Here is a 26,421-nt window from a genome sequence, read left to right as displayed (position 1 = left end):
AATTTTTTTTCTAAACGCAGCTACGGAAAGAGGAAAACCACTCATAAGGCATAAAACCATGAAACAAAGAAAATTTCTCCGGACATTTGGGGGAAGTTGGCAAGGATTAATTTGAAAATCAGCTAATAATCTAGGAATGAACTCATGAGAAGGAAACATTAGGCCCGAGGTAAGGGCGTCAACATAAATAAATAAAGTATCGGGCTTCTAGTGGCATGTACGGTCACCACCTTTGGCAGAAATTGTCCTAAGGGGAGGACAAACGTTAAAAGTTACGTTAAGTTTGTTGATAACATCTACATTATACCACTTATTACAATAATTAAAGGAGTCTAAATGAGTTTTAGATGGATATTCATCCCCCCTAGTATTAATCATATCTAGTAACGACATATAAGATGAACGAATTTCGATGTTGTTATCTCTCTTAAATGCTGAAGCAATCTTGGCTGACCTCTCTGAGCTCTTGTCTACCATTTATGAAGGCTAAGTCGAAACTTGAGGCTGGATGTAGGAGGAGGAAGGAGGCCGGAAATGACTTGCTCTACCGGAAAACTTTTGGAGGTAGAGAGAGAGAGAAGAGGGGAGTTTTTAAATTGAGAAATGAGAAAGTGAGTTATGAAATCTCACCTCACTCTCCTCTCTTATATAACCCCCTAGCTGGTTAATGGGCCGGTAAAAAAAGAGTTTTAACCGTTTATAACAAGTTAAAAGCACAGCCCAAAGGGACATGCCCAGCTCTATAGACTTCTAGAAGGCTCTTAAAAATAAGATAAATACAAAAATACATATATTATATGTATAAAGTAAGTACTCCAAAAGAATCCAGAACATTATGGATATTTCTGGATTAAAAAGCCCGTGATTTGGAGGCCCAAAGTAATGAGGCCCATTTAGGAAATCCAGGAGAAAAGGCCCAAATTTATAGGTCAAATACAAAGCCCAGGAAAAAGGATGATTAAGGTTGAAGTCCAGTTTCAAATTAAATAAAATTGACCAAAAAAATAGGTCAATATTCTGATCGACAATTCGTGGTCGAAAAACCCACGATCAGGAAATAATGGCCCTTAATTCGGTCAAGATTTGGTAAAAACTTGAAATCCTGACCGAAGAAAAAGCCGAGATCCTGGTCGAAGGCTTCTGGCTGAATGAACCCACGACCCAGATTAAATTAGACCTTAATTCGGTCAGAACTACGAGTCAAATGCTAAAAGCCCTAGTCGAAAGGTTTTAACCGAAATTTCCACGACCAGGGTAAACTAGCCTTTAATTCGGTCAGAAAATCATAAAGCAACAAATCCTTACCGAATTTCGTTAGGATCCTGGTCGAAGCCTCCTGGTCGAAGTACTCTACGAGCAGAAGCCATGAGAGCTTAATTCAGTCAGGACATGGTTGATTCTTACCGACATTCGGTCAGGATTCCGGTCGACCATTTCCGACCCCAGCAGTCCACGACCAGGATTAAAAATGGGGCATAATTCGACCAGGACCTTGGTCGAAAGGGAGTCCTGGTCGAAAATTTTATTTAAAAAAAGAAAGAAAGAAAAAAGAAGAGAGAAAAGAATTGTGGAAATTTTTTGGGAAATTCAGAAAAGTAAAATTTCTGAAATAAATTCCAGAAAAATACAAGAAAATTTCAGAAAAATTAATAAATTTCTGAATATATAAGGAAAAATTCCTGTAAATTAAGGAAACATTCCTGTAAACTAAGGATAATTCCAGAAATTAAGGAAAAATACCAGGAAATTCCTGAAAAAAAGGAATAAGGTAAGAAAAGTAATAGGGAGGTTCCAAAAATACCCTGAAGCCACATACAAGGCAAATCGTTGTAAATGTGTAGGTCGCTCTACACTTTACGCAGAAAACGATACCCTGTAAGGGATTAAATGAACTTAACTTCCTCGAAATCTTTTACGATTTCCCGAAAATTGGGGGCAAGTGATAGGGAGAAAAATAAACCCTGATTGCGCAATTAATATCACATTAATTATGTCCGGGTTAGGCCAACAATAAAGCCCATTTATGAAGGCCCAAAAGCCCTGAATGTTAATTATTTTCGTTTTAATATAAATGGGAAAAATCTTCTATTGTTAAAACTCCTAGAAAGGATACGAGTCCTTGTGAATCAGTCTCCAGGAGGCCTTATAGGATAAGTAATCAGTTTCCTACCTCCTAGGACTCCAAAGTCCGCTATAATCCTGAGACTTGTTCACCAAATCTCCTAACCTTGATCTAATTCAATGCATCCCATGCCTATATAAGGGGTCTCACCCCCACAGATGAGAACTACGTTTTGACTTGATTCTTGGTATAGAGGAAGGTACGTAGGCATCTTGTTAAGACAGATTGAGTCACGAAACATAAGAGCAGTCAAATCGAGTCTCGAAACTCACGAACCCTAGCAATAAATATACCCCAAGTTTTTATCCATAATAGATGTATATTGATTTTCTTGATGTCAAAAATCAAGACTTATTTCAATTTCAATTTTTTTGTAAGAAGTATCAATCTATCCTTTATTTATCACCATCGTCTACTAATATTTATTAAAGTTAACTGCGATGTTATTATTTATCAAAATTTTAATATTTAAGAAATTTATTTTTAGTAAAAGATATAATTGCATATTTATATAATTCTATATCTTGATATTAATAACATCTAATATACAAATTAAAATATTTTTTTTTAAATATCTTCTATATAAAAATGAAGTAAATATCTATTCAAAAAGGAATTTAAATAAAAGTGAGAGCACAATACACCTTTTCCAAAAAAAAAGGCTTAAAAATACAAAAAATAATTCATAATATTTTCTTAATCAAGCCGGGCCGACTAATAACAATAAAAAACCGGTTCGTCACCATAAATACATTTACATACAATGTAATTTAACATTAACAACACATAATAAGTTCAGATTATTATTAAGTCGTGAGTATTAAATTGAGTTAGTTTGTATCTATCCTTGTATCTATCCTCAACAAACTCCAGAAACATCCTAAGAGAGTAGTTCGAGAATAGTCCGAGAATAGAGCTGTTATCAGCTTCTGGTGAAGCTCCGGTCTAAACTAGGGTTTCGATTTACAGGTTAATACCTCTTCATTATCTATACTTACATGCATTACATATTTTTCAATTAATATTATCTTGTTGTTTCTCTCTGGTGATTTGTCAGATCTTATGTAGGGATTATAGTTAGGGTTTGGTTTTACCTAATTTACAATATCAATTATATTTTTGTGTTTCTCGAAATTTTGAGTGTTGCTTAAGAGTTGAGACTTGTAGATTTTGAGTTGTTTGTAATGAGACTATAGGTACTTAGTGTAGATATTTCGAAATTGTGTGTGTGAAATAATTAGGGAAAATTAGTGAAGGTATGTGTTGCTTAGTTGGTAGGGCGTCTGGATTATAATTATTATGTCTGTCTCGGGTTCAATGGTGCTATTACAAAGTTGAAACCAGTGAAAAAATATTTTATGAAAGTTAAAAACAGCCTACTATGTTGGTTAAGGGAGAGTAACATTTGGATAGATTAAGGTTGATGCTGGTCGGGGTTACTTGAGAAAAATAACTGAGGGAGTGCCTATGTCAATTGTCGATAGGGTAGGGTACGGCAGAGACCGGCCGTCATATTTTTTGAATCACTAATTTAATCCCTTGTTGGTGTTTCTTGTTATTTGTTTTTTTGGCTTCCTGATATAAAATGAAGGCTACTGTTTTGTTTTGGAATTGGTAACGTCTCAAATTGGTAGATGAAGTATTGGTATTGAGTCAACCATGTAATGCGTGTGCTCTCTTAAATCCCAGACCACAAATTTCAGCAGAGTTACCAAATTATATAACCTAATGGTTGGGGTAGTGATTGAGTTGCGATTCTTTCATCCCAGTTTGTTCGTTAATCTTAGCTTCATTCTATTTCCCTACCTCGCATAAGAATCGACCTGTGTCTTCGATTTTACTCCGCTCGTGGGGTCTGCCAACCCTCTGTTTAACTATTGCAGCCTGTATACTCATGTGTATCAATTGTTAATATCTATTGTATGCAGTATAAATTATCAGCACCTAAGCATATAAAAAATGATACATAAGAAAAGTTGAATGTTGAGAGTGTAGTGCTCTCAACTGTAATATTAACTGAGAACTATAAATTAATTTAAACACATCATACTATGTATTTTGAAATTAAGTAAACAATTTATAAGTATAATATTATTATTTGACATATGAAAAATTCACTAGTTATCTGTCAATGATTCTTTGCGTCCAAATGTATTAAGTAACTTTTAAATAATTGGTGCAAATGTGGAATGTGATCACATAATTAACAAAACATGCACGATGTTATTTCAGAAACAAACTTTGAGTCATTTTCACTTATGATCTTTTACATGTGGAAGTGTGATGCATTGAATTATTACTCATCAAATTTGTCATTCGTTGGGCATAAATCTTAACTAGGCCATGACAAAACCTGGGTCTAAAAATGATCCTCGGCGTCGCTCAAAAACTACATGCCATTAAGTTTAAAATCATTTTAAGGACACAAAATTAAGTATAAGATTATTGTGCTACATATTAATATAAGAAGCAAATACTAAAGATACTATTACTTAGTTATATAAGCCAAATTACCAAACAAATTATTTTAATTACTTTGGTCTCAAAACCTTCTTAATTAAGTTGAGCACATACTCATATATTTCTTTATCTTTGTTTGTATACCACTATCTTTGTATATATACACACAAGATTCGGTGGATGCTAATCGGCTTTTTTTTCCCGTCTCTAGAAAGAGGGACATTGTTTTCTTTCATGATTTTATGAAATATATTGACCGTGGAGGAAAGTTCTATGGAGACCGCTTTTTCATCGAAGACCTCACGTATGTTCTACAATCAAAACACTATAAAATGTATTATTTTGTGAAGTATGTTCTACGAAGATCACTAATTCATTAAAATTGTTGAAGATTCTTTAAGTTTAATAAGTAAAATGTGTATGTTCTGCAAGGTGAACAATTGTTCTGCAAACTAAACATAACATGTTAGAAGAATAAAATATTTTGTAATGTTCTACATGCAGTACATGTGCATGTATGAGATTCAGGATTTTGAATAAAATTATGATCTTTGTAGAGTATGATTCATAAAATAATACGTATTGCAATATTTTTATGCAAAATTTTACTTGCAGGACATAAGTGGTGTCCAAGGTCTTTAAAAAAAGGTGGTCTCTGTATGACTTGCACGAGGGTATACTTTGCGAGCTAATTCCTATGTTACTATGATTCATTAGTTTTTAGTTGTCGAAAACGATCAATTTTAAGGTTTTATTGTTATTTTTCGTTACAGCATCTTATGTAATGCATATGTTATTAATAATGCATGCCACATAGTGTTTTTTTAACTCCCAATATAATCTTTCCTAACTATATGTGGGTCGAAAAATGTTTTATATTGAGCCCGAGCCTGGGAAACATAGGTTCATACTCCAATAATATTATGAGGAGTAAGGTGCATGTTACATCTCCAAGGATTTACAAGTATTGACATTGGTATACATAGTTTAATTTCATGTACTTTGGTCCGATTAGTTTTGAATCTTGATAATTTTATAGTCCCGAGTTATAGAGAAATTTTTGGACCGAGAGTTTGTAGGAAATTTTTGGAAGTACAAGTACGATATCAATAATACAAGTCTAGTGCAATACTTTTTTTTTTGTAATATTTCTTTTACAAAACTATCACTGACGGTAACTCTGAAATTAAGCAATAAGTTTTTCTATGGGACACAAAGTGCATCGTTTTTGAAACTTATGCGGCCAATTGCACGCGTTTAAACAAATGTATACTAATCTCAGTATTTGTTTATGGTGGGAGATGCAACATGCTAGTTACTTTATTATTAAATATGATTTGTTTACATGTACAATTAAAATTATTTAAAAGAATGATTTGAAACACCTCCAATTTTAAACAATTTAAGTATATGTAACTTTTTTTGACAAGATGAAATGTATTGTCCAATTTAAAAGTTTATAACTGAACCTTGATATAATTTTGAAAATTATTTAAACACTCTTACACTTTGTTCCTGAATTCAGAAATGTTAAAAAAAGAAATGGTAGATTTTCTCTTCTCTCACAATTTTTTAGAAGTAGAAAGAAATGGTAGATTTTCTCTTCTCTCTGAAGTAGAAATTGTACTTCACTTATATAAGTAATGTTTTGAATACAATGATGTGTATTTTTTCCCATTATGGTGGCTGCATTGATAGTTCATATGAACTTTAGTTGTTACCTGTCAAATTGACCCACTTAATACTTTTGGAAGCAAGAAATTACTTGTTTATGATAATTGAAAGATCAGTTATATTAAAACTATCAATTCCCTTGCTAATCTACTTTAATCATGTACTCCCTCCGTCCCGGCCAATAGTTTACATTTGGTTTGGGCATGGAGGTTAAGAAATATGCATAAAGTAGTGAAAAAGAGAAAGAAAAGTGAGTGGAGTAGTGGGACCCATTGATTTTTAATGTATAAAATGGAGATAGTGGAGTAAAAGTAGTGTGAAAAGGGAAAAAGTGGGAAAGTGGTGGGACCCATTTACTATTTTTGGTAAGTTTTGAAATGTAAAGAATTGGATGGGACATCCCAAAAAGGAAAGTGTAAAAGGCAAGATATGCACTAAGATTTATGTTTTTTGTAATTTTTTGTAAAATGTAGTACACATAGTTGATGTGGAAAAAATAATTGAAACTTAATTTGTATATTATATATTCATGTTTTGAAATTAAATTAATTTTGTTTATATGAAGTTTAATAATATTGAATATATAGATTATTAGAAATTATATTACTCGGACTCTTTATATTACCTTCGAGCACCGGTATCGGACACTCGACGGATACGCGACACTTATTTTAGGCCAATAACATGTATATTTTTTAGAAGTCCGATACTTGGACACGTATCCATGTCGAACACTTTTAGCCGAGTCCGAGTAACATAGATTAGAAACATTATTGGCTAGGAAGCATAGACACGGATGCGGCGACACCGGATACGGGTACGCCGTAGAGGAACACATGGATTGGCCAATTAGTAAAGAGTCGTGGATACGTGACACAACAAAAAACAAAAAAATAGAAGAAAAAAATATATACGATTTTCTATATGTCAAACATTGAACTTTTTCAAAGTGAATTAGTAGTAATAAAAGTTTTTTTCACGGTTAATGATGAACAAATATACGATATATTCTACTTTTTCATTAATAGAAGAATGTCTGTCTTGTGTAAAAAGTGCGTAATAAGAGCGGCTTCTGGTTTATTAAGAGATTTGCCATCTCTTGAACATCTTCCACATGTAGTGAAATCACGATGAAAACAGAGTTGGACATGTTAAATATGAGAATGTCGCACAATTAGGATAAAATCAGTTGGTATTGGGCATTTTTTTTGGTGGGCCGAGTCCTGGGCTGTGTGACACACAGGTCGCGTGTCGGAGCCGTGTCCCCTGCCGTTTTCTGTCGACACGCCACATGGCGTGTCGGACACGTACTCAGCCGTGTCGGTGACGAGTCACCGTGTCGGCCGTGTCCGACACGCATACACAACACCCTTTTTCCCTTTTTGATGTGTCCGTGGTTCCTAGATTATTGGTTATAATAGTAGATTTTTTTTTTGTTTACTTTAGTTACTAAACCAAACCAAACGTATTTTGTACAAAGAAATGGAATTTTATAACTCCTCGTGGACGAGTTTTTTCCAACAGAGGGGGAATAGTGCGGAGTAGAGAATTATGATATTCATCTGTTTATATTTTAGAAAGAATGTTAATTGTAATTTATTATAGAGTATAATTGTAGTACATGATTAGATTATTAGGAATATTGTAGGTTATAGTAGTTGAATAGGATTAGGATTTTTTTCCCTAGCATTTTACTTGGTTAATGAGGGTTCTACAATACAAGGAAATTTAATCTTTTATTATATTTTGATTATTGAATGAGATTGGATACTTTCTATTGCTTGCGATTAAAAGAAATCTGATGTAGCGGTTCTCCACATCAAAATCTCTGTGTCATGTGATTGAGAAATCTTAGGGCAGTCGAGTCACCTTGCGCCTTGTTGGGTTTGTGCGTTTAATCCACACAAACTTATTCCTTGTATGTTTTTCCATCTTGTCTGGAATAAAAAACATCAGTAAAACAAGGCACAAATCAAGTTAGTCAAAAGAAACAAGCTATGTGTTAAACATATAATAGTGGCAACATTTGTATTGAATATTAAGTGGCTTATAATTTAGAATATATATATTTTCTTTCTTGATAAAAAATTGATTATCTTAATGGATGTCAGTATTTAAATTTGTTGTAAGTTTTAAGTTTATAATTTCAGATGAATAGGTTAAATATTAATCAGTGTACAACTTAGCCGATTTGTGGCTCTTGCCTTGGAACTGCGAACCGGTTTGCTCGTCTTGAATTTTGCTTCAACCATGTCCTAATACACCGGTGATCCGATTTTACCAAATTCTTAAAGAAGAGAAATAAGAAACTAAGAACACATAAGGAAGAACATTTAATCAGAGATTTCAGGCCAGCAACCTGAGATTTGGACTGGCCATATCTCTCTAAAAATACAAAAATGCAGAAGTGGGAACAGTCCAATTGCATTATAATGTCACCTAGGTGACAACCTGGCTTACGATAATGGTTACCAGTAAAAAATAACTACCAACTGTATCCTGGTGCTTGAGTTTAGGTTATTCAGTTTAAGTGTATCCATACAAGGGCCTAAGGATATCCAAAGAACTAGTTTGAAAATTAAAGAGTTACTAGCAGCAGCTTTGGACCTGTTTCACATGATCTCTTCTTTTCTTCTATTTGGAGCTTTAGGCCAAACTAAGATTGTGATTGATTGGACACTCTTCCCTCTTCATATCGATGCACTACTTATGAATGATCCATGAAGATCTTAAGTTTCTCTCTTTACTCCTGTTCTCTGGATCTCCATATTTTATTTGGATAAAACTTAGAATCAGTATAATAAAATCTTCAATTTTGTATATAGTTTTCTTCTTAGGTTTTAATTTAGCGCTCATTGAATCTTCAATCTAAAGTATATGTGCTGCCTAAGACCTTTATTTTGAGAGAGAGAGAGAGAGTTTATTTTGACTTCTCTGGAGATCAATATATATATATATATATAGAGAGAGAGAGAGAGAGAGAGAGAGAGAGAGAGAGAGAACGATATACACATGTACTTGCATAAAATATTGTATGGTATATGAGAAACCATTTGTTTAATTATATAACGGTTTAGACGTTATATTGGTTATAGTCTATTATAAACTTCAGTCCCCTGGCATGTTTAGTTTACAAGAATGATACTATCAGGTGTCAACTGTAAGTTCATCTAGACCTTATTGCATGTTATTGTTCAAATTTTTATCCCCCTTCTCATATTTACTGTCAACCTTCAACTTTTCTAAATTATTATAAGAAATTCTTTAGTGTGGTTTTTATTTTCTTTTCATTTTTATTTTGGCTATCTGTATAGACCTTCTAATTATGTTAAGGAATTCTGTTTCTTCTTGGAATTAATGATGACTATTAATTTTGAGTCAAGTATTCAATAAAAAAAATTATGGTACTAGTAGATGTATGAATGTATGCTTGTGTTAGTATCTGATGTTTGTAACTTTTTTGAGCAACAAGACTATGTTAGATACTAATTATTAATAACAAAGATAATTATAGAAATATAAATATTCTTATAGTAAGCTACATGGATTATATCATGATTGCGAACATAATTGAATAAAAAGTTGTCTTATAGAGTGATAGGGCCCATGGTTAAGGCCCAATACTATGTAAATAACAAGGCCCATGTTAATATGTAGTTTAGGTGTATCTATATAAGTGATTTAGGGTTCGAGAATCGACTTGTTAGCAGCATCAGCTTTAAACTTCTCTTGCGGGTGCAGGATCTCTAAGTTTTCTGGAGGTTTAGTTCAAACTAGATTTTCAATCAACGGGTAACTCATCTTTCTCTATATAGATGCACTACAAGTCCGATGTATTACAATCATCATTTCACTATTTAATTTTGTTTCTGGATCTTTCACATCTTATTTGGGGAAAAGGCTTAGGGTTCTGACATAGGTGAATCTTTAATTTTGAATTTGTATAGAAGTTTTTTCTTAGCTAGTTAGCTTCAATTTGAAGCTGATTCGGATTTTACTTCAAATTCAATTTGGTGCTCTCTCTCTCTCTCTCTCTCACACACACACACACACAATTATTGAATTATATACAGCAGTACATCTACACACTTCTCAACCCTCTTATCTCGACGTATATTACGGCCAACCTTCATTATCTCTAGATTTCTAACAAATCCTTTACTGTTGTTTCTATGCTTGTTATATTTGTATCGGGTTCCTGTATAGACCTTATGTTTTATCTATGTATTTTATGTCGTGGACTTTTGTTTCTTTTTGGAATTGTTGATGTCTTAAATTTGTAAATCAAATCTTGAATTACGTCAAGTATTTATTATACTACTGATTTAAGAATTCAAAACCCAGACTCGAAATTTCAAGTTTTTCCTCGAGAGATACACTGCCAAGTTCTTGCAAAATATCGCTTATTGAGTTGTAGACATGCCCCCTGATCTTTTGATAATATATGAAAACTATCATATGAACATGTACACATCGCTTGCTTTAGTCTGTCTGTTATGTTAGTTTTGTTCTCCAAGAAAAATGTTAGTCTTCTTTTATTACACTTATAATTAGATGAGTACATGATGTATTTTTCCTATAGAAGTAACATATTGGTGAAATGTACCTTGCACAAGTCAAGATGAACTTTATATATATGGGGTGTTGGTTATGTTAAATTGGAGTGCAGGTGTAGTATATAAACTACTTATAAGCTCTCAGAAATTTCTATATGGTTGACCGCCCTTCTTGGTCAATAAAATTCATCTACTGCTCTTGGTCAATAAAATTAATTTTAATGTATATCACGTGTTATTGTATTTTCTACTGTATGGGCGAGCTTTGATACTGCCTATCTGTGTACTGCCCTTCTTTAAGGGAAGAGAAAATTATGATGAAGAATAATGCGGTATTGTTGTTTTGCAGTTCAAGTGGGTTAAATCTTATATTCTTGGAGAGGATGTCATATTAATGGTGTCACATATGTACCTTTGACAAGAATGCCAGGCAGACCTTTGGATACTCATTTGTAAGTTGCCTTCCATTTCAGGCAACTTTAAATTTTTCTCTTACTCGTGCTCAATTCAGTATTTTTCTTAAGGTAAGTGAGGGCATACATTGCTTCCCAAAGAGGTCTTTTGAACAAATCTCTTCTCTGTGTTTATATCTTTGTGAACCAATACAGGTGTGTATAGGTTTTTTATTTAGATTCCAAATGATCAGGTACATCTGTTGATCGGGATCTGGATAGAACATTAAGATACACATAAATTGGTAATTGACTTTGTACTTCTGTCAAAACTATTTAGGAAGATGCAAATTGAGTTGTATTAGAGTCTAGCAACTACAACACACAAACATATATGTTTAAGATAACATATTGCTTTCTAGCAAATACAACAAGGTTTCAATTATTGTTACTTTCTTGTGTTTCATCCGTGTTCTCTAAAATTTGTGAATTTGTTACTCCAAAATTATAAAAAGTATGTTAAACAATAGATACTAATTTCAGAACCAAGGATCATAATCCCAATTTTAACGCAATAAAAATAATCAATCTCTACATTTTTCATACTAGTTATGTCATAGGATCCACCAACTTACATCACTCTGGGTTTTAAACTTTTATTAATGAACACATATAGCACATGCATTTTTGTCTTATAGTGATGAAAATGAAATGCATATTCTTTTGCAGCAATTCGAGAGTTGGAGATCAAATGTGTCGCCAAGATTCTCAACCGTATTTGTCTCCTGAAGAAGAAGAAGCAGCAGAAGAGAGCCTTTCACTTTACTGCAAACCTGTAGAATTGTACAACATTCTTCAGCGGCGTGCTATTGATAGGGTCTGTCCCTTTTTACATTTCCATTTAATTTTATTGTTTGGACGCAATGACTTATCAGTGATAGTACAGTGAACTCTTAGCCTTTTTACATTTCCATTTAATTTTATTGTTTTGATGCAATGACTTATCAGTGATAGTACAGTGAACTCTTAGGGTTGAAAGTGTCTTGTACACCTGTCCTTTGATGGCCATGTGAATTTAGTTATTGTATTAAATGCTGGATACCTTTTATTTAACATGATGTGGGTGGATGCCTGGACTTGAGTATGAACACTTAAAAAGTTTATTTTGGACTAAAAACAATCAGTTTTTTTTTTTTTAAATATTGATGAGCCTGACACTTGGACACAATTGATTTTGGACACGTCACACATCCAGCTGAGTCCAGGTAACATAGATGCCAACACTCATACATAGAGTAAACATTTTGTGGATGGCTTTAAAACCATTTATTCGAGTTGAAAAAGAATTGTAGTCAAGTCTGTCTATTTCGTGATTTTTTTAACTTTTTGTACATTTTCAAGCAGCCAAAATTTCTCGAACGATGCTTGTGGTACAAAATTCAAGCAAAAAGCCAGAGGTAGCTTTATTACTTTTTTGCTTTATTCTTTTTAAACATATCCATAACATTGTTGCAATATTTCCATGATTTAATTTCAGATTTCAGGCGTTCGAGCTTCTATCTAAATTTCTCATTCGTTGTTTTATTTTGTTTTGTTTATATAGGTTAAAAATGTCAATATCCCTACCAGGAAATACAGTTCATGGGTCGCAACCTCAGAGTTTATTTCCAACTTACGTATTGTTGGTTAAACCAATTACTAATATGGCAGATACACAGGTAATAATGTGTTAAGTAGTTGCTTCATCCATGACAGTTGGTACTATTTTATTGACTCTGTTTTCTGCTTAATGTTACTTTAAACATAGCATTCTGAAGTATATCACTACAGTCGGATGGGTGTATTGAGCAATTACATGGGACGCGAGAACTTGAGTCAATCTCATGTATGGTTTTATCTTCCTCGTATGGAAAAGCTCTCAGCAGTGATAGAAGATAGTCCCGTTTCTGTGCTGTTGGTCAGCTGTGGTATGTGGTTCCTTTCTTTTTAAAACTTATTAGTAGTTGTAGTATTCATTATACTCGTTCAGTAACTTTTTGAATTGTAATGCTTGCTGATAATATACATATTTCTTTAAATCTTTTCCAACCAGGGCGTCTTGTATCTGACGATGATTCTACCTTAGACCACACAGATAAGACAGCTTTTCCATGTAAGATGCAATTTTTGTGGAGCTCAAGATTTGAATTAATTTGTTCTAGATTCTATATAAAACTTCTGATTATTCGTTTTTAAGCTTTGACTCGCAAAAATTAGCTTTTTTAAAGATTTTTACAGACCTAGGGGAATTAGTTGGTAAATTAGATCGTACAACGTTTGAGATTGACGTGCACTATATGGTTTTGTTTCTATGTCACCAAGGCTTCTTAATGACAATTTACTGCCGAAATTTTTGGTGTTATCTATTGGAAAGTGTTGTGGTTTTTTTTTTAATCTTAATCTGATAGCGTTTTGGAGCAGGTATGTGCTAGCTAGGACTATAAAAAGCCATTAGGAAACTGATTTGAGCGTAATGAGTTACATAAATTCACAAGTTGTGGGTTACTTTATGGTATAGAATTTTATTGCTGGATAAATGGCGCATCAAGGTTGGCGCATCAAGGTTTGTCTTGGAGCCTTGCACAGCGTGTGCTGGTGTTGTGGATCCGAAGTCCAAATTTTTAGATTCTTCATAGATATTAGATGGCAGTGTCACTGCTCTTTTGGCAGAATTACAGGATCTGAAATATAGTAATAAGTCGGACTGTTAATTGTTTTAGAAGGAAGAGTATACCCAGATGTACACTGTCTGTTTTAGTTGGGTTGTGCCCTTTGAATTACATGGGAGAGTTCCTGGCACACTGATAGCACAGCTTGAGGATCTCCTGTTGGAGAATGGTTTCAGATCTAACCTTTTGGATATTCGGTTTCGTTTTCTTTATGGAGGTTTTGGATTTCGTCATCAATTTTAAATGACACTCTAGATGTCTGTATTGGTTCTAACTCTTTTTGGGGGTCCTTTTGGTTGCATAGAAACTGGTTGGGTCTTGCACAATTTGTTAGGAAGCATTTGCCTAGCCAGTGACTAGAAGGAAGCAATTAAAGATGTCTGTCTTTAGGGTCTCATTGTTATAGTTATTCAGACACCGGGATAGTTGTTGTAAATGCTCTAATATATCATTTTTCATGTTTTCATCTTCAAATTAATTGCGTTGAGTTGTTTTCCCCATCGTACATTTGATATATGGGTTGCTGAGTGTACATACACACTTTAAATATTTGTTTCTATTGTTTTTTCATGCTGTATACCAGGTACTGGAGGCAATGTCCTGGTTGGGGAAATTCCTTTACTCCGACTGTATAATTCTTGGAAAGAATCCTTTCGGAAAAAAGAAGGGGAACGAGCTGTGATGTTGACAACTGTTGACATGAACCCTCGTGTTCTGAAGGTATTTTTATTTTTCTCTATATTAGCACGCCATTCTGTGAAATAGTCTGTAGTGAATGACTATCTGGAACTGACATGTGTAAATTCCCTATGGAGGATTAAATCCCTCAGCCACTTGGTTAACAGGGGTGAGAGATACGGCTAGGACATATTTCCGCTGGTCCCTTTTTTTTTTTAAACTTTCTGCTATATCTCCCTTTCGGGGGATTTTATTAAATAAGTTTAACACTGTTAAATGTTAATTGGTAATGGGAATATAAGTTTTTAACTTTTTAATGAGCATCTTGTATGTCGTTAATTTCTAGCCCCAAAGCGATATATAAACCACTTGACGTCCATCCGAAAACATCGAAGACAAGGATGCATTACTTGTAAAAGATGGCATCTTACTCCTCGGATAACTCAGATACTCTCTCTCTTCCATAACCGTAGCCCAGGGGTGAGGCACCAAAGCGAAAGGTGTGCCTCATCGAAGTTGGGGGCACAATTACGAAATAATTAATATATTTTTTTCATAAGTGAGAAATCAAAACTCAGAAAGTACACAAATTATTAATAATTCCAATACAAGTCAAAAAAATAAATAAATTAGACAACAATAGATTTAATAAAGGTAATGAATTTTTTGTAACACTAAAGCCCACATCAAATAGAAGTTTCTCAGAAGTAACATAAAATGACGCAGGTATGTGTTAGGACCTATCCAGTCCTTATATTTGTATATATATATAAAGAAATGAATTCTTTTATTGATAAACACACACACAACTAGGTGGTATTCGAGAGACCACCACTCTCCACAAACACACATAAGTCAATCTTATTTCTTCCTTCCTCAAACATATAAATGGCTTCCCTATTTATAACCCCAATCTCAACTCACAATCCCTAAATTAAAGCTAAAATATTATTATTCCCACCAAATCCTCGCTTTGAAATCCATAACTGACGCACACACTAATTATTCAGATTCGTAACTGACTTAATATTTATTCTATTTATTATGTTTCCTAACATTACCCACCGCCCAAACTTGAACCTTGTCCTCAAGGTTCAAATGAGAAAATTGTCTCATTTTTTCTTTTTCCTTTTCTTTCTAATCCAGAACCCCTGCCTCTCCGCCAATAATTTTCTAAATTCCTCCCAGTTACAAGAAGGCCACTGATATTCCCCGCAATAGTCCAAGAACAAAAGATCATTTCTCAAGTATACTACAGCCGACCATACCTTCTTAGTTGGTGTTGAGAGGTTTACTAATTCAAAATAGCTGTCAAAATAACTTTCAGCCTTCAACGACCCACCTTCAAGTTTTAAGCCTTCGAATATTTCAAGTCTTTGTGATAAAGAGTACATGGATGAGCTTGGAGGCGATGAGACATCAAACAAACAAGTCTCTTGTTCTTTGTTGTTGCCACTATTAGAATTTAATGGAGTCTGCCCTAAAACCTCCAATACTGGTGGTTGCTGATGAGACCTTTCATCTTCTTGAAGTTTTCCAAAATCAATTTTTTGAAAATCTGATTTAAGGTCTCTATCCTTCGCTTTTACTCTCTTCAGCTTCTTCTCAGTTTCGTGGACCGACTTCTGGGCCTGTTCCAAGCCTTGCGAATCCTCACGAGCAGACGAAAATGGTCCAGTAGTCTTGCGACTATAGTTGTCCATTTTTGCAAGTATAGCAACCATACCTTCTTTGAGGAAAGAAATGTCATTTTGAAACTTTTCAATATCCAACTTCAAAAATTTTGCTTGCATCTTAACAAAAAAAAAAAAATTCCCTGGAAGTCGTCGATTCGATTTTCAACTTATTTTGCAGTTGTCGTTGCCCCAAGAACAGAGGTGCTCTGATACCACTGTTAGGACCTATCCAGTCCTTATATTTGTATATATATATATAAAGAAATGAATTCTTTTATTGATAAACACACACACAACTAGGTGGTATTCGAGAGACCACCACTCTCCACAAACACACATAAGTCAATCTTATTTCTTCCTTCCTCAAACATATAAATGGCTTCCCTATTTATAACCCCAATCTCAACTCACAATCCCTAAATTAAAGCTAAAATATTATTATTCCCACCAAATCCTCGCTTTGAAATCCATAACTGACGCACACACTAATTATTCAGATTCGTAACTGACTTAATATTTATTCTATTTATTATGTTTCCTAACAGTATGTTGTAATACTTTTACGAAAAAGGAGGTCACACGCCTTGCATTTTTCTACTCGATCTGTAGTCACTTTTTCTATAACATTTCTAATAGGATGTGGAACTGACATTATCCATTTTTCCTTGTATCATTAATGGTGTTAGCTATTTAGAGGAAAATGTTAGAAGGGATGGCATAGTTTTCCAGTTGTTAAGCAAGTGACATAAAATGATGTGGGGGGTAATGTACGAGGATGCAATGTGCGATGAGCTCTGTATTAAAGAAAGATGTTATATTTTGATTTTTTTTTATTTTCTTTATACATGTTTAAAAAAAATATTTTTTTGTTGTTTTAAATATCCACCTTTTGTTTCCATGACATTAGGTATCTTGTTAAGGTGTTGTAATTAGAACATATTAAATGAATTCTATATTACATTACTTATTAAAATGTTTAGCACCTAGTGTTGTCAAGGCGATAAAACAATATAGATCCCCTATGATTTTATTGTTGGGTTTTTTTATTGTTCTGATTTTTTCCTCCGACTCCTCTTCAATTTTACTTTTGTAGTTACTGACAGTTATTACCTGTATATGCTATTTGCAGCCAGGGAGATTGGACGAAAAAAAGTGTATATCTTTCCAGATCCCAAGTCACTCTGGAGATGTGGTATGTTCCAAGCTTACCGTTGTAATTGACATTATAAAATGGATCAAAATTTCTATTTACTTATTAATATTGCTTCTCTAATAAACTTTGCATTCATATATCTTAACTACCGAAGAGTGCGCCCCTGCAAGTCCCGGTCAGTGGTTGTGTAGAGGAGATATGGAAAAAAGGCAGAAATGCATACAATTCAATATACTACAATGGGGCTCTTACCTCTTCATTGTCTCATCTTGTTCGGTAACAGTTTCTGTTTATTATAAATATTCATTCTTTCTGCTTGATGCGATGTTCTGGTGCTCTTTACCATTTTTTCATTTGTTTGCTTATAATCTATAGAAATGTATCTTTAAAGATATATGCTTGTGTGTGTGTCAGTGTCTGTATATCAGTTACGTTGTGTGATCCTTTCCTTTCATTTCTAGGTTGAGAAATGGAAACGTGATATTCAATTACAAGTACCACAGCAGCAAACTGCAGAAAACTGAAGGTATACCAAGTTGCAATTGCTCTTGCTTGTTTCTCTATTCTGTTTATGCACAAGGTTGGATAAAATTTCTTACAAAAAATTTTATGCAATGTAGTGTAGAATGAAGAACTAAGCTGCATACTAACTAGAGGAATAGTTACTAGCCTTTATTAGGAGTACCTGATATTGTAATACTAATTGAAGCTTGAATTTATAAAGAACTTTTTTTTTATCCGAAGGTTTGACTATTAAAATGAAGCATGCCATCATGTTATAACATCGGTCATGCTGCATCATTGCAATATTTCTCGCATTTTCACGTGACATGATTGTTAAATCTGTAATAAATTAGCAACTCTGTAACTCTCTTGACTGCTCTTCTTCACCTACGACAAAGAAGTTAGGTGATTGATAAACTTTTGAACTAATTAAATATATATATATATATATATTGTTTACTTTATATATTTAAAGTGGTATGGTGCATGTTTCTTCATTCTTGAAAACTTCTGATGGTTTTAATTATGCTGTGTAATTACTTGGCCTCAAGAATGTGCTTATAAGTATCAATTTTGTAGTTACTGAAGACTTCACCTGTGCCTTCTGCTTAGTGAAGGGTGCAAGCTTTGAGGTAGACCTTATTCACCTGTGTGAATCTGTTCTTTTTTTTTTCTTCCCTTTTTTGAATAATTCTCAAACACCTGCTCCGTTTTTTTTAGGGTCTGAAACAGCACTTGCTCGCATGCCATGATATATTCACATTTGAGTTTTTGGTTGGTAACTTTATCATTGACTTTTGGCTAGTTATTTGTTTGATGAATACGCTTTGAATCTATCTACTTTCCACAGATCACAGAGGAATGCCAAGCCGTTAATGTTACTTTGGATTCTGAGGTTGGAGCACTACACTGATTGTTTGTATAATGTTTTTTCTACTGATATTCAATGGGTCCATGATTCTTATTTATATAAGCTACTAGGACATCTTTAGTTGTGAATCAGAGGCGTATGCACCTCTTTGTGCTGAGAACACAATAAATTTGTCTTGTTAATAGGACAATAGCAGAGTGGTAAACATTGTAGTTCATTATTTATCAAAACAATGGTCGAGAAAAAGAAATCAGCTATATGTATTTAGAAATATGATCTATTCTTTACTCAAAATCTCAACCATGAGTGTACCTTATGCTTTTGATTTAGAGGTGTTTAGATTCATTATTCCAGTATAACTTTTCTTGATTCTTCAATCAGGTGAGAAGTGTTGATCCTAAGCGAGAAACATTCATATATTGGTATCTCTCTCTCTCTCTCTCTCTCTCTCTCTCTCTCTCTCAGTTCTGATCGGTTCTTACTAATTTAATATTTCCCATTGACAAATGTATATTATGAACAGTCCGAAGCCGTTTAAACGCAGAAAACCGAAAAACTTTGATCAAGGTGCAAGACACGTGACTCCACTTGTCTTAGATTCTAGTGACTTGCCGACCGAAATCAATGGACATCGTGACACTGTTGATGGTGTGAAAAATATCTATTTTCGTCTGTATTTTCTTTGTGAATATGTGTCTTGGAATTTTTGATATTGTCATTAATTTTCCTTCTTGTGGATGTTATTATCATAGTTATTTTATTTGTTTGAATTATAAGCAATATTACTTTCGGAATAATCAACATATCATTTTTGGCTTGTGAGGAGCATATCAGTTTCTTATCTATTTTATTTTTTGGTAAAGGTCAGTCACAGTTAATTGCATCCTACCCCCACCAGGTTTGAACCTCGGCCTCTTATTGCCAAGAGGAGAGGGGTACCTGCTAGGAGAAGCCTTTTTCATGTCTATCTTTTTTACTCTTTAGTCTTTAGATATAGGGATTCACTCTGCATGGGAACTTTCAGTTAGAGGAAAAAAATACGTTTAATGTAACCATGAATTTGATGTCCCTCATTCCGGCATTTAACTTGATTATTTCTAGACATTGATTTCAGTCTCAGGTATGATGACCTAATACATAGAGCATATTTTTTGGATAGGTGGCGAAGACTATCTTGAACACAATACTTCCAGCCTTAATAATGTTACAGGATGCTCAAGTGCCACAGCTCATTCATATGCAGATCTTGAATGTGCCCAATCTACTCCAGGAAGCAACCTTGCAACTCCTTCTGTGCTACAACTTGCGAAGACCAGAAAGCTATCTGCTGAGCGCTCTGAAGCGAGAAAGTATGTTGAGAAGATGCACTTGTTACTTTTCTTTTTGGCATAATACGAAGTATTACTTTTCATTACAATTTGAATAGTTTCACGCAATTACACGTATCCTTATTTGGTCTAAAAGGTTTGTACTTGTACAGCACACTGTCTAATGTCATGCAAGTAATTGGCTTGTTAAATTATCAGTCCCCTATGTGACTAGCTAGAGGCGATGTCAAGATAGATTCTTTGTAATAACCGAACCAGAAATTATCTTTTCTCTATATGTTTAGACGATAAGAGGGGTAAATATCTTCAGGACTGTATTTTAAACTAACAGTAGGTTGTTCAGCAGTCGCCAATTTTCAGACACAGTTTCTACAATGTCTAGATGCTGTAAAATAAGCAAACCCTTGTCCATTTGAAGATTCCTGTCACAGTGTTACTCTTGCTTTAGCTATTCTACAAAATCTTGGCCATCAACAATCAATAGTCATGCTCAACTTGAAAACATATCAAAAGCTTTGCTTTGCCACACAAATTGTCATTTGAGGTTTTATTGAGGTTGATAACCTTAGAGATCTAGAGGTCTTCTAGTAGCTAGTCAGACTGGTTTGTCGTTTGATCCTTGTTTCAGGTCATTTTGGTTGTTAAGTCTTAAGGTTTATGTTTTTAATTATATTCAAATATGTGGTTGATAATTTAACACTTTTGCAATAAGATGGTTTGTTACATGAAAAGTACTGTTTAGTCTATTGTTTAGACTATATATATAGTTTCAGTAGCCTCAATTGATTAAAATTTTACATTGTTTTCCTCAGTCGAACTCTGCTGCAAAAGAAACAGTTCTTTCATTCACATCGGGCTCAGGTGACTGGCTAGTACTGCACTACAACATTTTTGGTTCTCCCTGTTGTCATCTCTGCGTGCATTTTATAATTTTTTCATAAGCCTCTGTAGTTCATTTAAGGGTGTAGTTTTAATAATTTTATTTTAGAGTTGGGCAATATCAGATTGATGTTATGTCATTAAAAGAAAATATCTATCTATTCTACTGTTATTAATATAACAAATACTGAAGTATACCTTATATGTGCTTGTAAGAAGTTTAGGAGGATGAAGACCTCTCTATCATCTGAATTATACCTCTTGTTTGCATTTCTGTTTGTAGCTTGAAATTGAATATTTGTCGCTGTGATGTGTGCCCACCTATGAATGATTGCATTGGAATTTGCTCCACTGAGTAAATATATATCTTCCAGAGCTTGTGGTGACATTTGTTTTTGCGAACAAATATAAATATGTATGGGTAAAATGGTTAATTTCCGGTTATGTCAGTATAGCCCTTAAGGATAGTACACTTAAATGTCATTAAATGTGTGTGCATTGACGGATCTGTCGGCTTCCTACTTTTATCTTAGATCTAGTTGTAATCAGCCACGAAAAAGATTACTTGGCGCGAAGAACGAAAAGTTTCATCTGTCTTTTTCCTTTCAATCTCTTGTAACTAATTAGGGAATTTCATGAAACATAATTACTAACTCATAAATTTTTCATATGCATGAAGCCAATGGCATTAGAGCAAGTTTTATCAGATAGAGACAGTGAGGATGAGATTGATGACGATGTTGCAGATCTTGAGGACAGAAGGGTAAGTTAAAAAGCACTTTAGTCGCGTTGGGCCTTGAGGAGGGGTATTCAATGTGGTTAATAATCTTAATTAAATTAATTTTAGTGTGTTCATAAAGGTATTTTTGTTTTACATAAATCAGAGCACTCTTGTATCCTTTAACATCATTCTGGTTTGGAAAATTTGGTTAATATTGCAGATGCTCGATGATTTTGTCGATGTTACCAAAGATGAGAAACAGATAATGCATCTTTGGAACTCATTGATTAGAAGACAAAGGTATTATTTACTTTTGCCTTTATCTTTTTCATCGTTTGTTTTCATCTTACCACACTTTGCAAAGTATTCTCCTATGGCTGCATGAAATATCCATGACAAATTTTTCCTCTTAACAAAAATAAATGCATTTATCATTTCTTTTGATTGTGTTATAATACGTTGAACAGTACATTTAGCAGAGCAATGTTAACTACTACACTTAGTGGAGGTAGTATGTTGATTTTTGTGAGTTAGCAAAACATTCATTTAGAAATATGATACTACCACTTCACCGTGACCAGGTTATGAACATTTGGGTTCATAGTCAAATTACTCATGATGCAGGGGCGGACCCTGAGGATCGCCCGGGCTAAATTATTTTATACATATCATTTATTTATTTTCAGGATTAAAGATTTTAGAAAAAAATGCATGTGTGCTATGCTATGATTATAAATTACCTTTTTAGGAATTTCATAAGCTTAACATAATGATATAAATTATACAAAACAATGGTCTTCTACAGCTATTAGGTCTGTGCGCTACTTGAAAATGTTAGAAGCCCGTCTAACAATTTCACCTATTTAATATATATTTATTTACATTTAACAATTTTATTTAATTCAATAATTGAACTTCTTATCTTAAATTTTGATTATGATAAAAAAAAATTATTAGTTGAATACTTATTCTTATTTTTATTGTTAACTTTAAAAATTTATGTAGCTTAAAATTAATATTCTAGTTTTTACCCGTGCGAGGCTTACTTTAAAATTTTAAGTAGTTTAAAATAAATATACTAGTTTTTAGCCGTGCTTTGCACGGTTATTTCTTAACTTGATAAGATTCAAAATCTGAATCTTTTTTAATTCTTGATCTTGATAATATAATATTATATTTTAGTACATTACTTTGTTCGTATGTTAGAAATATTAGATTTTAAAGTTGTAGTTGATGAGCATTGAAATTCGAACTCTCGACCTTTGGTTGTACTTTATGCAGTCCTTCTTACTCTTCTTATATATAGGATATAATTACCTTAATGAATGTGAAAGTTATTCAAATTTAAAAATTGGGATTATATTAGATTTCAAAGAAATTTCGACATATCACATCTTTTACTACTTCTTTTTTTACTAAAAAGTTATATATACTATTATATTAAAGATGAAACATTGAAAGTTTCGTTTAGTCTGGTCGCCTGTTATTTGGTCACTTAATTCCTAATCACGTTAGATTTTAAAATCAGATTGATGATAACCGTTATATATTAATAAACATTATTATATAAAGTTGGTAAGATTTAGATCCTACTAACAACCTAAGTAATTTTAAATTAAAATATTTTAATTAAAACACATGAACTGCTTAGTTGGACCGAGTCTTTAATTTTTAGAACCTATTTACTTGGGTCAATTTATGAACCTATTTATTCTAAAACCTAATTTAACGGTTCTAATGATTTTATAAAATTATTGACCTATTTTCACATGCCTAATTATTCTAAATATTTATACTTATTTGGGTACACTTACTCTTTTTAACAAATTCAATCTTATAAATAAGAAAATAAAAATTATTTAAAATAATCGTGTATCGCACGAGTATTAGACTAGACTGCTAGTTTACTTGAAGAAAGTTTACTGCTATGACATATATTCATATTATTTGTTAAGATTTAAGTAAGATTTTAGAACAGCAACAAAAATTTTGTGCAAGTGAAATAGATATCAAAAAGCTTCAATATTTATATATTCTCTTTTATACTTTATGTATACATGGTTTGATTATGTGTGTAGATGGCAAGATACAAGCCTATCTTTCTCTCTCTGCGTAATAGGAGGGTTGGGGAGTTTGTTGTCAGAAATTGAGCTAGGATAATGAGGTAGCATAGTTTTGGACCTGGGCTATACTCTCACAGATCCCAGTTTACGATTTTTTTTAAAATTATTTTTTAAATTTCATTTGGGCCTCTACCCACCATAGCACAAGCTATGGTCTGATGTATACAAATGAATTTAGACATCATTAAGGCTCAGACATTAAACCAGATCAATGAGGTTTATTATAATTCCCCTTGCCGAAGCTTTTCTTTTAAAAGAAAAATGAAAATTGAATGTCAATTTCCGAAATTTTGATATTTCATGCACACATGCCTCCACTGTGGCTTAAGTCCTTGACCTCTTATTACCAAGACAAGAGCTTAACAGTCAAAGTCATAATGCCATTGTAGCACTGAGGCTGCAACTCCGGGCATAAGCTTATCCTCCCATCTAAATATTACAGTTACAAATGTTGCAGGGTACTTGCAGATGGTCATGTTCCATGGGCATGCTACACATTTACAAAGTTGCATGGAAAAGACTTCATAGCGGCACCAACTCTGCTTTGGTAAACACCGCGTCCTTTCTGTTTTCATTCATTTAACTACATGCATATTATGTTTCTTCACCTCTGCATTGAAAACATATATATTACGATGATTGACAATGAAAATTGTTGCAGACTGATCCATAGTTTATTACAGCAATCATATTACCTTTGATCGTAAATCGACCTTGTTCTGAATTTGTATGTTCAATTCAGAGTCCTCATTCATAACATATACTTCTTTGCTTTGCCTTCTATTAGTCAGTTTGGTATTATGAGGGTATAGTAGAGATACTAAGAATGGTAGATATCAGAGTCTACTTTTGGACTTGTTTAAAAGATTGGATTTCAGAAAAACGATGTTACTAGTTATGTCAATAAACCAACCTCCAGTCCTTGGATAGGTACATCAGGATATCAATAAAGATTAAATAGAACTATATCAAGAAAATTTAGGGTTCCAAACCGGATGAATTGTTTTTTAACTCAAATTAATCGTATAGCTCTTCATCCCATATTTTAAATACCTTCTTTCCCCATTTTATGATTCCTCTGTGTATCCTTTACAGTTTCATGTTGTTTGTTTGTGTGTGTGTGTGTCCACCATATTTTTTTAGGGTTAATGATCAGTTGTAGAAATTAATAAACTCATACACCCTACGTGGTGTCATAAATTTGTTGCAAGCATAGTTCCATTCACGCTATTTTTGTATGGTTATGAAATTTTGCAGCTTCTTAAACCTTCAAAATTTTCTTCTTTTTCTTCTCGATGTCTTGATGTTTTTTTCCCTCAAGCCCCAGGTTTTAACTGATATAATCTCTCTACTTTAGGGGTTGCAATTATGTGTAATGTGTCAGTTCCGTATTGGGTCAGCCAAATTTTGGACAACCGAACCCGACAGAAAAAATGAATCGGATGAAATTTCTTAATAGAACCAGACTTTTTTGCTACTTAAAGTACCCGAAACTCTAATTATGTGAAAGGTGGTTGACTCGTGTCAGACCTTGACCTGATCTGAAACAAAAATCTGCTCTGTGCTTCAAATGGAGTTAATTTGCATTCCACAATTTCCAGATGCATATTTGAAATCCAACAATATTAACTTTAATCTAAAACAATATGTTTCTCATTAGGAATTTGCCAAATTTAAAAACAACGATTATCTAAATCAAGCAATGGAACATGAAATCAAAGTTTAAAGAAACTGAAGAACATGTGGCAACTGGTAACCTTTTGTATTAAACTTGTCTCTACCTATGTAAAGTATGTTTTGATGATGGTAGGTGCTGGAGAGTATTGATGATCAAGCTTTGGAATCATGGCCTTCTGGATGCATGTACCATGAATAAGTGTAATGACTTGCTTGAGAACTTTCAATCCCAAGAGGTGGATCATTCGAGGAGCCAAGTAGGTGATGGTCATTTATCTACATAGCTAATAGGGGTTTGCATAAGACCCAAGTTTAGTGAGTCATCTGAGTTGCTTTGATATCTTTCTATTAGTTGCAGTTCTCCAAAACTTTTATGTAACAATGACATGGTCATATTGTTAACTTTTGTCGAGTTCTTTTGAGTTGCTTTGATTTCTTTGGATAAAGTGTAGTCAGTGATACATTTGTATACAAGAAGATAACCTGTTTATGGACATCAGATTATGGTATCTTTTTGCTTCTGCAATTTATTGGCATCTCATGCTCAATAACATTACAAGTAGTGCTATGAAACATATTCAATTGTGAATTTTTTCTGGTTTCCAGCATTTTCCATAACAATATGTATGCCAATTACATGGCACCTGTGCATGGGAACTATGCTAACGTTTTCACATATTGGTTTATATATGGGAAGTTGGTACTGTGCATGGTTTAGTTTCTTGGGGCACATTGTTGTTATCTAAACAGGTAATCAGATTTCCAGAATGGGAAGACAACCAGATGAATGCCAACAGCAATACTCTTGTGTTGTGTTTGGTTGGGGTGAATGAAATGAAAAGGAATGGAATGAGATTTTAAGTGAAAAATGATTAAATTTTCTAAAATTTTCATTCTTT

General features: G+C 33.5%; 1 protein-coding gene across 7 annotated transcripts; it reads left to right on the top strand.

Annotated features, from left to right (window-relative positions):
• Positions 1 to 2,919: 2,919 nt before the first annotated feature.
• LOC141701255 (polycomb group protein EMBRYONIC FLOWER 2-like) lies at positions 2,920 to 26,032 on the top strand. Of its 7 annotated transcripts, none has more exons than XM_074504940.1 (23): positions 2,920 to 3,091; positions 5,198 to 5,256; positions 11,162 to 11,264; positions 11,934 to 12,081; positions 12,609 to 12,661; positions 12,808 to 12,922; positions 13,012 to 13,171; positions 13,297 to 13,356; positions 14,496 to 14,632; positions 17,396 to 17,458; positions 17,574 to 17,695; positions 17,881 to 17,945; positions 18,503 to 18,555; positions 18,644 to 18,697; positions 18,774 to 18,818; positions 19,176 to 19,216; positions 19,318 to 19,442; positions 19,954 to 20,143; positions 20,935 to 20,983; positions 21,681 to 21,764; positions 21,943 to 22,022; positions 24,303 to 24,392; positions 25,656 to 26,032. In XM_074504940.1, the coding sequence occupies exons 3-23, from the start codon at positions 11,236 to 11,238 to the stop codon at positions 25,804 to 25,806; spliced, it is 1,914 nt and encodes a 637-aa protein (XP_074361041.1). In that variant the 5' UTR covers positions 2,920 to 3,091; positions 5,198 to 5,256; positions 11,162 to 11,235; the 3' UTR covers positions 25,807 to 26,032. The 7 variants fall into 7 exon arrangements, with proteins under 7 accessions (XP_074361041.1, XP_074361042.1, XP_074361039.1 ...); XM_074504941.1 differs by lacking the exon at positions 5,198 to 5,256 and adding an exon at positions 4,794 to 4,886; XM_074504938.1 differs by lacking the exon at positions 5,198 to 5,256.
• The last annotated feature ends 389 nt before the right edge of the window (positions 26,033 to 26,421 follow it).

This window comes from Apium graveolens, unplaced genomic scaffold (genome assembly GCF_009905375.1).
Source record: "Apium graveolens cultivar Ventura unplaced genomic scaffold, ASM990537v1 ctg3654, whole genome shotgun sequence".
Classification (NCBI taxonomy): domain Eukaryota; kingdom Viridiplantae; phylum Streptophyta; class Magnoliopsida; order Apiales; family Apiaceae; genus Apium; species Apium graveolens.
This window is presented reverse-complemented; position numbering and strand designations above follow the sequence as displayed.